At 39.3% G+C, this 12,683-nt stretch overlaps 1 protein-coding gene across 5 annotated transcripts in view; it reads left to right on the top strand.

The window, feature by feature from the left end:
• Positions 1 to 12,683, top strand: part of fhod3b (formin homology 2 domain containing 3b) — a gene marked incomplete in the record, with an annotated part of 124,575 nt that overhangs the window by 63,358 nt on the left and 48,534 nt on the right. For all 5 annotated transcript variants that reach the window (XM_014008730.1, XM_014008729.1, XM_014008728.1 and 2 more), the window contains 2 exon segments: positions 6,965 to 7,032; positions 9,630 to 9,735. In XM_014008730.1, the coding sequence (XP_013864184.1) occupies positions 6,965 to 7,032; positions 9,630 to 9,735 (174 nt within the window).

Genomic DNA, 12,683 nt, shown 5'->3' with positions numbered 1-12,683 from the left:
ATGAGTTTGTAATGGTTTGACTCTCTTTATAAAGTGCTTCCTGGCTCCCCCGTCTCCAAACCTTGAGGCCCGGCAGCTCTCTGTTTACAAGCCTAGTAGTGAGAAACTGTTTTGATTGGTTGTTTGGGAAATATGGTGTGTTTGAGGAAATGGAAAAAATAGGTTTCATGGTGCAGTCACGCACTTCCTGGTCACAAAACGTTCTGTAAATGCGCATATTATGTCAAAAATTATTAATCATTAAATGTGGTTTTAACACTACTTTTATAAAGTTTGAAGTCCGTGCTGTCTAATCCAGCTCACTATTTTTTTTACAGAAGCCCTGTGAAAGCATCACAGCTTTGCCGATCTCAGAGTGTTAAAAGAAAAAACATTCCTGTATCCGAATCGTGATCCGGAACATAACCAAAATTTAAAGGTGTGTTCCTTGGCCCAGTAACATGTGTTAAAAATGTCATGACAATCCGTCCACAAGTTTTTGAGTAATGTTGTCCACAGACAGACATACGCGACCGAAAACATTACCTCGCCCATGGCAGAGGTAATAAAGGTTTCAATTAGGCCTGTACATTGGCAAGAATTTGGAGATGCAATACATGTCAGGACAGAGGGGTCACGAAACAATATATCACGATATACACTGCTCAAAAAAATAAAGGGAACACTACTGCTCAAAAAAAAATAATAAAGGGAACACTTAAACAACGCACGCTAACTCCCGATCTTAATCAATGAAATATTCGCATTGAGTACTTTGTTCTGTACAGAGTTGAATGTGCTTCACAAAAGTTTGATTTACTTGGACTTAGCGTGCGTTAAGTGTTCCCTTCATTTTTTTGAGCAGTAGTGTTCCCTTTATTTTTTTGAGCAGTGTATTGCGATACTGTAAGCAAGGTGAAATATTGCGATATATTGCAATTTTTTTTGTCCAAAAATTCTGTTAAATAAAAAAATCTGTATGCTTTGTATGTATTGTATTTGTTTCATATTTCTTATTTCATCCATATTTTCAATTATTAGACTAAATTTGTTGGTTCGATCCCCATCCAGTCGACTCAGTCGTTGTGTCCTTGGGCAAGACACCTTACCCGCCTTGCCTACCGATGGTGGTCAGAGGGTCCGGTGGAGCCTGTGTATGGCAGCCTCGCCTCTGTCAGTGTGCCCCAGGGCAGCTGTGGCTACAATTGTAGTTTGCCATCATCAGTGTGTGAATGTGTGTGTGCATGGGTGAATGTCTGTAGTGTAAAGCGCTTTGAGTGTCCTGGATGGATAGAAAGGTGCTATATACTGTAAGTACAGTCCATTTACCATTTACCATTGAAATGGATAATGTGAAGCTGCTGCACACAGAGTTTCTGGGATCAGCTGACCTGCGTCCAGAACTTGATTTGCACACTGGTGGGTCGAAGTCATATACAATACAGCAGGGCAGGACCCAAAGAAAAAACTGTAAATAAATGGAGAAGCTAAACAACACAGTTAAATGTCTTACAACAAAACTGTTTTTGAAATGAACACAGCAGGAAGAAACTTAAAGTATAAGGACTTGGACACTATCAGCCAGACACTGAGAGCAGCAGACAGTTTTTTTTTTTTTTTTGTCATGGGGCATCTTAATCCTAAAGTTTGGATTTGCTAAAGAACACAGTGTTGCACTCTCTCAGCTCTCTCAGACCAAACATGGAGTTTCAGGTTATTCTTCCACTCAGCTTCACATACCTGTTGGAGACTTTTCAAAATAACATAAACATCCTGACATCTCACTCCTGGACAGAAGTATGCAAGATCCATGTGACAATATTTTTATGGGGAAGATATTCTTGAAAGTGTTTCCAATAAATAGATTAAAAAATTACAGATTTTTAAAATTATTATTATTTTTTAGGGCTGTGAAATTAATTGAGTTAACTCTGATTAATTTTATTGCTGCATGGGCATAGATTAAAAATTTTAATCGTGATTAATCGCGATTAAATTTACAATCATTTTACTATGACTGAATATAGGTTTGTATATTGCAATGCGCTCAGTGCATGCCAGGTCATGTTTGTAAATGAGAAGTGGTTCTCAAACAGTTTATCTGGATAAATAAAGTTTAAATAAATTTAAAAAAGCTCTATGTGTAACACATTATGTACAGTTTTTTTTTTCTTTTTGTCTTCTTATGGCTTATTTTATTTTATTTATTTATGTTTTGCTGACAACTGTGACCTTATATCTATCCTTCATTCCTCATGTAGTACTCATTTGGAATGAAAATCCTTGAATTCTTGATTTAACCTCATTATTGTGCACAAAATTTAACTGTCTCAAATATGTTTGGAGCATTTTTAGGTCCTGTTTTATATTCAAAAAATCATGTCTAAGCATCAATTTTGTTTTCTAAATAAAAACATTAAAAACTAATTAATAACTCAAGTAATTTATTTTATCAATATGCAAWAGAAATRTATATTAAATTTAAGATTAATCATGATTAATTCACAGCTACTTTGGGGTTAATCAGATTAAAAGTATTAATCATTTGACAGCCCTATTATTTTTATTTTGTACTGGTTATTGTGAGTGCAWAAACATGTGCTTCTGTTGGTGGAGAGGGAGAGCACAGTTTTTATTACTGGCTTCCAGGAAAATGTGTGAATAACTTTTGCAGTACATGCATATCTGATCACTATTTGATAAAACATTAAACTTGATCACTGAATCAAGTCCTTGATTACTAAAATATTTGGTGGCAGCAGCCTTAGCTGAAATATCAAAACTGATTCGTGCACATGATGGGACCTGAACGTTTTGTACCTTATTTTATTCTCTTAGTTTCCTTTTGACCACTAAACAGAAAAGGCATGACAGACGTGAGATGCTTTTGAGTCTGAAGTTTTTGGAATGGTTTCGTTGGAACATTGATTTGAGTATGGGTTCACAAACATTTCCTGTGGATAAATAAGCTCCCAGGTTTCTTCCTAAATAAGGAAACAGAGAGGGCTCATACTTTTGGGTGCATATCTGTGCCAAATGGTATGGAACTAATCTCCACTGAGTTATTTCTCATTAAAGACGGGCCTCTGGGAGGTACATCGGTGCACAGACTGCGGACGGCGACAGGAAAGGAACTGTCTGTTCCTGCAGATGGGCTTCATTTAGCGTTGGGCAGGAATAGCTTTCTGACAGTTTTATTGCAGCCCAAACTACGTGGATAAGTAGAGACGCACGGGTTCTTTGTGCAAAGGGCAGCGGAGCCATGCGTGGAAGAATTTGTCGGCCTCACTGTCGCTGATTGACACTCTTGCAGACTCGCACACAACACGCCAATGGGATTTCGTGGAACCCAGTGACAACCCAGATGCTGATTCATGTGGCGGGCCGAACCATCATGAACCGCTCAAAAAAAATGTGTGTAATTCATCTGCTGACTGATTAATGTTTGGCGTCCATGTGGAAGTGCAGCCGCCACTTTCAGAAGAAAACAAGCACTTCTGATTTAAGCTGGGGCTGAGAAGGACCACAAATCAAGTTTGTTTTGTACAATGAAGGTGTGATGAGTAAGCCAGAGTTATTAGCTGTGTTCCACTCCAGTGATCAGAGAGTTTGTCTTGTTAGAGACCCACTAATCCAAACTTTGACTCATCTTCCTGTGGTTCAAAGCAATGAATGGCTTGACCTGCAGCAGGGAGTCTATTTAAAAGTTAAACCCATTTATTTGTGAAATAAACTTCAGATCTGAAGCTGAAGTAAAGTAATAAATTAAGCTCTCAGATGAATTTCAACAATTCATTTTTGTGACGTTTTACAGCTTGCATTTAGTACTTTAAAAAGTTTATATTTGTAGTCAAGGGCATCTAATTAATGCAGTCAGATTTCCTTACAACATTGGCAAAAGTGACAAAAAAGAGATATTAATAGAAACATCTACTGAGGTATGTTGGGTTTGAGAGAAGATTGAAAATATACGATACAACCCTAAATTGCAAAAGCAAGGCCCCCAAACCGAACAGACCCAGTCAGACTTCCTTCCTGTTGTTTATAAAGACGTAAATCACCAACATCACACTGTTTCCCCTCATAATACTTCTGGACCTGTAGAAATTTATTCCTCATGGATGCAACTGCCAGTGACTCTTCAACTTTTCCATAAAAGACCAACGCTCCTCTACCCAGTCTGAGCCACGAACAGCACTGAAAGTAGAAAATATTAACTCTGCTTTAGTCATAGCAAACATCATAAATTAGAAACAAGAAATATGTACGAGTTAAGAAACGCAGCTGGAAAGAGATGGGAATGGTTTGTTTTTACTTTACAACATTGTTTGACAGAAACTTCTCTGGCCACCCAGTGTTGAGTACAGCTCTGTCTCCAGTGTCTTCTATAAACGTGACAAATTTGTACTTATTGGTTTGGCTGTTCATTTAAATTAATTTTTAGCTTTTCACAAAGTGGTTTGATAGGTGTTGCATGTTTACCTCGTTTATTGTATATCTGTCTAACTGCAAAGAGATGTCATATTTTTTTGTCTAGTGTCCAAAAGTAGAGTTCAACTGGTAGGCATCAAACACACACACACTCATTTCTCTATGCTTGTGTGGATTTTGCATTCACTTCCATTAATTTCTACAGCCTGACCCTGTACCCTACACCTAACCTCACAGGTACATACCTAATGCTAACCTTAAATTGATTCATACCGTAGCCCTAAACCTAACTCCTGGACCACTTGTTTCCATCATGTGGACCAGACAAATGTCCACACAATGACAAAATGCATACAAGTTGTACAGATTGTCCATAATTTACATGGATTTTCCATAATATTGCATGTATACAGACGTATAGAGCAATGGCACATATTTTTCGAGTTTTAGTTGGTTTCAAATTTATTTAACATTTCCGAGCCTCTAGAACAGTGTTGTCAAACTCATTTTCACCAAGGGCCACATGAGCATTATGGTGGCCCTCGAAGGACCAGTTGTAATTTACTTTGATGTTTCATGTTTACCTTCATCTAAAAAGGAAACGYCATGTTCCTCATCTCATTGCTACGGCTGAGCTCTAACAAACAATAACTGAGCTCTACGTGGTGTTTCCTGCATAGAAACAACGTTTTAACACATCCTTCTATCAACACTGTATGACTGACTAAATGTGAAATAAATAATACAGAAATATTATAAATGAAAGTATAAGAGTTTTACTCACTGAGTTGTGGTGAGTAGCAGCCATCTTAAATTCTGAAATCTCCCACTTTCTAACAGGGAATTCCCACTGGAGGTGCATTCCACTTTAAATGTACGACTTGTAAGTGGGAAGTTCCCACTTCACAGTACAAATAGGCTGTAGCAGATRTAGCTAGCAAGAAAACAGCTAAATGTAAATTTTACATGGCCAACTGCAGGCTAATTTTGAACTCTGTGCAGCTCCACCTAGTGGTGGGATGTCGTAATTTGGCAGGTAAAATAATCATGTATTATGGGAGGTATAGTTTATGGTCAATGCTGGCTTTAAAGCATCATATGTTTATTTTAAAGCCATTAATACATCTTTGATGCTCTTGGGGGKCCACATAAAATATTGCGGAGGGCYACATTTGGCCCACGGGCCTTGAGTTTGACACATGTGCTCTAGAACATTAAAAAACAATAAATAACATCAAATAACCATCTTCAAACCTGCTCTTACCCTAGAAAGAAGTTCTCCACTTCTTCCATTCTACTTTCCTCCTGCTTTGCAGCAGGTGTCATATCCGCGGCCCCCCCACCCCACACGGGTGCGAGTAGTATGGATTCTTTGCAAAAATTACGTATTTTTGAGGCTCATTATACAGCTAAATGTCCGGAGGGGTTGACATGTATGAAAATGTCCTCATAAGTATGGTATAATGTCAAAATATTTCTATACACCAATGCATAGACATGTACACACACACACCACACACACACACACACACACACACACACACACACACACACACAGAGAGAGAGAGAGAGACCTCCGTCTTTGTCTCAGTTGATCAGCTGAAGAGATTTGTTCCACAGCTGATGAGGCCAACAAATAATGAATAGGAAGCTGTTGATCTGTAATCCCAAGTGTATACAGTCATCAGTGTGTATTTCTCACACAAAGATTTAGCTGCAGCTGTTTTTAAAATCCTGCATGCAAGATCACTGAAATCACATTTTATCTCGTCTCATTTGTTTCTCACTGTTGTGTGTCGCGGTGTGCAGTGTTTTCACGTAAACTCTGCGTGAAAGAGGGGAAAAAATGGTTTGTGGATAAAAGAAAAGGCTTTCAGATGGAGAGAGTCCRGATGTGCTCTGCATTAGACTCCTCTGTAGCGTACATACATTGCTGCATCTGCAGCAGTGACTGGCTGGTTTTGCTGAGTCAGTGAGAGTTCAGGCAGCAGTGATGAGTAAGCGCTTCTATTTATGCTCAATGCTGCCTCTCTCTGGCAGACTCTGCAGACTGCAGGCAGTGAAGGATTGCCTGAGTAAATGCAGGAAGCGTTTATCATAAACATATGTAATCATATCTCAGTTTTCCTACTCTGCAGTTTCCTTAACCGATTAATGCATGAATTGTTTCTTAGTCATTGTGGTGGCGATCAGTGGAAGTTTGACTCCATGATTATGTATTATGGTAAAATATAGATTGGTCTTTGTTTGCAGGAAGCATCCTCTGTTCGGTAACTCTCTGCAGATGTTTTCTGAGTTGCTCCTACTGTTTTTCTGATCTCTTTATTCCTCTTGTGGGAAAGTTTTCACATTTAGCTGCATGCTTTAAGTGGTGTGTACAAGTTGTAGACACAAGGAAATGATTTTCTTGACATTTGTAGTTTATGGAAAAATCATGTGCTGTACAAGTAATCTAATATACTGCACATACATATTATTCAAAGAAAAGTCAGTCATATTGTAATTTTAGTAGCATGAGATACTAAATGTGTTCTTTCTTTTCTTTTTCCCTCAGAAAAACTCTACAACTCAACAGGACGGGAGCTCCGGAGAGCCCTCTTTTCTCTGAAGCAGATTTTTCAGGTATTTTTCAAGAACATCTTTTTGTGTTTGTCATTCTTGCAGCCGTTCGTCTGCGCACGGTAACGTGCAAAAGATATATATGGGGTGTGAAAACATTAATCCGTTCACACTCATGCTTGGACACAGCGCTGTTTTCCTAAGGCAGAGGGTTTTTTTTTCCTGCTAAAAGTCTGCCTTCGTGGCAGCTGTGGAGTTTTCAGGTCTCGTCACGGCTTGGAAACAAAAGCAACAGACACMGATGAAAACCCAAAATAGATCAGTTTGCCTCATATTTTTACACTGAGTGCCTCTATAGGGTGTCCGTAATAAGGAATATTAATCTTTCTTACGCAGCCATCTCTACACTTCAGAAAATATGTGCATAAGTTTTCAAACTGTTTCCCAGTCTGTTCCTTCAGTACACCTCTGTATATTGAGCCTCTGTGCCAAATGACTGCAGTCTCCATCACTGATATATGGTAAAGATGTTCTGGAAGCACTTAAGACTTCCTCCTGAGACACGAGGAGCCCTGACCACCCCACAGTGTTTATTGCTGCCTTCCTCCACATCCCATCTGAACAGTAGAATGTATAAGAAAATGTTCAGTCCTGCAGAGAACCTGGTGCTGGCTCTTAAATTATACAGCCACAGACAGGTGTGAGACACGCAGGTGGTTTTACCATCAGCCAAAAATATGTGGGAAGTTTAGAGGCCAAATCAGCACAGATTAAATTCATAGCATTTCTCCTAAAACTTGTATACAGGTTTGCATACTGTTCCCTTCAGGGGTGATAGGTTCTGCTAGTTAGCAAGTTTCACTTCCTGTTTACTACCGCAAAGCTTGCCGCCGACGTCTGACGTAATCACGTGTTGCGTAGCCTCGTCTGACGTAATCACTTGTTGCGTAGCCTCGTCTGACGTAATCACGTGTTGCGTAGCCTCGTCTGACGTAATCACGCGTTGCGTAGCCTCGTCTGACGTAATCACGCGTTGCGTAGCCTCATTCATTCGCTTCAAACAGTCGAGAGGGAAACTAGATGGAAACAGTCTAGATTTGAATTTTTATTCAACTAATTTTTTGCGAATTTTGAAAAGGTCGATAAAAATTCACTCTACAACTGGATGGAAACACGGTTATTGTTTCTTGTTTTTTTTAAACAAACAGTACAACATAGGTTTTGTTTTACAACTGCACCACAGGTCTCCCTCAGGTAAAAACAACAGCTGACTAAACTGTTTTGTTCGACAGAGATCGTAATTTCTTCATTTCACTCGTGTAAAATTATCTGAATAAAACTAATAAAAATGTAATATATACATCACTGTTGCCACCTTTAATATTTTGAGCTTAACTTTAACATAAATGACAATGCTTGTAGTAACATTGTAAAGTTATTGCCTACATTTTTTGGTTTCAACAATCTCATATGAAACAAAAATTTGGCAGCCATCGACACTAAATCGGGTTCTCCTTTAATGAAACGTTTCGTCTCTCTCCAAGAGACTTCTTCAGTCTAAGGAGTTTCAGGTGAACTCAGCCTTATAAGCTCCGTCTCCACATGGTGGACAAACAGGTTGGTCACATGCAAAAGATGACCAACAGCCAATTAGGGTTGGGCGATAAATCGATTTAATCGATTAATTTGAATTTGCAATTTATAAAGATTTAATTTTGGAAAAACTGAGGTTTTTTTTTTTCTTTGGGGCTTCTGTAGTTCAGAGGTCACCCCACCTGTCCTGCAAGATGCTTGGTACATGACATGACAATATGGCAGCTAGCAAAGAGGCTCTACTTCTCAAAAAAGAAACTGTTTCTTCAGTTTTCTGGAACTGGTTAGGATTTGCAACCTCGAACTTGGAGCAACTAACACCTCACTGCAAAATCTGTTTAAAGGTACTGGCTACAAAAAGCAGGAGTACACCAAATTAGTTTCGACACCTGAAACAGAGGCACTCCGTTAAATGGGAAATAAATAGATTTAAAATTGAAAATCGAATTTGGGATGAAAAATATCTGAGATTTTTTTTTTTTGGACCATATTGCCCAGCCCAACAAACAATAGGTCGTTAGTGCCTTGATTGTCTCTATTGTTCATAGAGGGTCATATGTTCCATCACCTGACTATCGTTGGGGCCCTGATTCACACCTTTTTCTCACAGGGGGCGGAGTCATATTTGCAATAACAGCATTGTAAGAGGGGGATGACTGGACACGAAGGCCTCCACCTCTGTTTAATGGTGGATGGTTTTTCTTCACAAAAATGGCTTCCTTTACTCCTCTCTCAAACCAATGTTCCTCTCTAACTATAGCCTTGAATAAATAGAACATGTGTATACACTGCTGTGTGTGTCAACCGAGGGGTCATTTTTGTTTAATTCATGTTGTACAAAAGAGATCTACAGTTTTGTAATTTCCCACATTGTGTTCTGCATAAATGACTACAGAATTATGCAGCACGTTGTCATTTATTATAATTAACCAGTAATAAAATATGCAGCTATGTTTCTGTAATTTATAAGGAAATGTAATACTCTAAGCTGTAAGTGGTGTGAGTTGTGCAATGTGACAAATAAATCATCAAGAATATTTATTGTCTTTTTTTTTTTTTCATTTCAGGATGACAAAGACTTGGTGCATGAGTTCGTGGTGGCCGAAGGCCTGACGTGTTTAATAAAAGTTGGAGCCGAAGCGGATCAGAACTACCAGAATTACATCCTCAGGGGTAGGAATGATGCAGAACTGCACAGCTTTACTGCAGAAAACTGACCGGGGTGTGTTTAGTTTGACCTCATCTTAAGGATGTTTCTAATCAGTCCTGTAACGGTTCTTTCCATAAGCTCATCTACAGCCACATGTATTTATGTAAACAATGTAAATTGATGATTCTACTTGATGACCCCCCCTCACCCGCCCACACACACACACACACACGATGCAGAAACTTAAAGCCTGTAAGCAGACTCACATGTGCTGCAGATAATGTGGAAGTTCGGCCCAAATGTAGCAGCTGGTTAATTTATGGCTCCAATGAGGTGAAAGATCATTTGAGCTGAGGTTGAAGGGGGCCATGGACGTCCCCCCGTCTGTGGAGGACCACAGCTCCAAAGTCACCACCATTTAACAGCCTGCTGTGAAAATGCAGGTCACACATGCTTAAGTGTCTAATAAAGTTCTGCCAGGATATTGCAGACCATAAAACTAATTCTCTCCTCCCCTCTTCCTTTCTCTGAACATTTTTGTTTCTTATTTTTTCATTAGAATTAGTTGCATTTTGTTAGACTCATTGCACATACTGGTTTTCAGTGGTGGGCAGCGCTAATGCAAAAATTAGCTCCGCAATTTCTAAAGCACTTATTCCATAGAAAACTAGTGGAAGCTAATTTTAAAGCACAAGTTCAATTTGAGACTCACTAGCTGGCAATAATTCATGTACAATATGTGCACAACACTGCCAACTAACAGTGTATGAACTCTTTTGCAGCTTAATCCTACAACCGCCGATTGCTGGGGATGTGATTTCCTGAAACAGACCTTTGGCTCCTGGTATAAAAATTAAAAAGTTGTTGAAGATTGCTAGTTCGGCTGATTCTTTAAAAAGTTTTTGAGGATTGCTAGTTTGGCTGCTTCTTTGTCTTTTTTTGTAGATTTTTCATCAAAGAAGCATCAATAAAGTAATTTTAAATCTGTTTATTGGAAAACTGAAGCGATGCATTCTGGGTACATGACGGATTTGATTTGTGACATAAAACGAAAGCACAAGAGTACAGAAAACTATCTTCCCTTCAAAATAAGAGCTTGGATTTCAAAGTTTTCCATGTAGTTGCTCCAGTTGACCACTAGACGTCTGTCTTCGTCAGCATAACATCTTTAAATCATTTCTGAGTCTCCAACCTCGTTGTTTCGACCATTTACATCAAGCATTGAGCTCCAGTGTTTAAACTTTATTTTTTCTTTAAAAAAGGAGCTCCAATTGTAAAGTAAAATAAATCAATACATACAAAATTTTAGAATGGATTACAAACGTTAACTGTTTTTGCTATTGCCTTCCTGTTACGTAAGCAGACACAAAGCATTGTGGGAAATCAGAACCGTGACCGAAAGCAACAATCGGCAAGGATGTATACCTTTCCAATAAGTGTGTTTATWTGGGAGGGGTGCTGTTAGACAGATCACGTGTGTTGTGATTCATTGACAGGCAGCCATACCTTCTGYTGTTCAAGATRATRATGACTGGTAGATAATTAGTTATTAGCGGTACTGCAYTTTAATTTTAGAAAGTGAAAATCTGCTTATGAATTATAAAAATTAGTAAGACCGCTAAAGCATAAATGAAATATTTATGTCCGCAATTAGTGGATTTGCGCTTTAGCGGGCTGGTGCCCACCACTGCTGGTTTTCTGTTAAAGCTAAACTCCACCAAGACAAATATAAGTTCATGACCTTCAGGTTTTAAAGTAAAAAAATGTTTCAAATGCCTTTCACAGTGCAGCTGACACTGATGTTAGTTCAGTTAGAAATATTCTACAACCTGCTCATCTTTGACCTTTCCTCTAATTGAAAAGCAAAATTCAAAGAGGCTAAGGTCTGCTTCTGACGGCCCCTCGGCAGGTTCTGAACATAAACGTGACCCCCCCTCAGCAGGGCCGTGCTCCTAAATGTTTGAGGCTTCACCCAAGCTTAATCCCATCTTTGACTCAGACAGATAAATCACAAGGCTTAAATGGCCAAAACATGAAGCAGGAAGATGACAACTGGCTTTTTGGAAGCCAGAGATGACCACATGTAAGAGTTGTTAGTGTCATTCTTCTATGAAGGATGTGACCACCTCTCATATCTTCACTCCTCCTTACTGAAGTTTTTTAAACTCATCTCGGAGAAATACAATCCATCAATGCATTTCTGCTGGACTCTCTTTCCCCCTCTCTTATTTAGTTAATTTATTGCTTCATCTGATGTTGAAATACAGTTTGCTGCTCATGTTTTGTATCTCTGCATCACGGTGAGAAACCAAACTACAACTCTGTCCCAAAAGCACTTGTTTCAACTCCTGACCTAATTCCTGCTGACAAGCAGAGGAAATGCGGAGCAGAGCAGATCACCCTCCCTTGTGAGAGGCATGTGTTGGAGAGCACAAACCGAGTATGGGCTGGAACCCACATGCGCAGGTCAGAAACGCATAGATCTGGCCGCGTTGCTGCCGACGACTTCCAAAAGCATCTAAATCACAAGGATTCCCCAGAGGAGAGTAAATTGGTTGTCTGAAATGTTCACACGTGTGCGCGGAGATGCGAGGGGAGAGTGAAGCAGCTGCGACAGGTTTGGAATCGAGCGCTGATCACTTTTAATGTGGTGTTTTTTTTCTGCTGTGTCTTTCAAGTTGAGCCCAGGAGTACAAAAAAGAGAGTGAAAAAGAGAGAATTTGGCCTTGAACCCATCTGTCTGGTGTGCATTAAAAGCCTCCCGACTCAACAATCGTACTCTCTTTCATATGAACCTCCTCTTGAGCACCTTTTGTAGTTGGAAGAGACACCATCAAACACACGTCTGTCTACTTTGCTTTTTATAATCCCAATGTTTTCAGCAGTCTGCTAGTTGTTCCCAAACTTTTTATCTTCTGACCCACAAAATATCCATGACAAAAACTTGTGACCCCAAATATTACTGGTCTGA

Source organism: Austrofundulus limnaeus, unplaced genomic scaffold (genome assembly GCF_001266775.1).
Source record: "Austrofundulus limnaeus strain Quisiro unplaced genomic scaffold, Austrofundulus_limnaeus-1.0 Scaffold52, whole genome shotgun sequence".
Lineage (NCBI taxonomy): Eukaryota > Metazoa > Chordata > Actinopteri > Cyprinodontiformes > Rivulidae > Austrofundulus > Austrofundulus limnaeus.
Note: the sequence above shows the minus strand (reverse complement) of the source record. Positions and strands in the feature narration are given on the sequence as shown.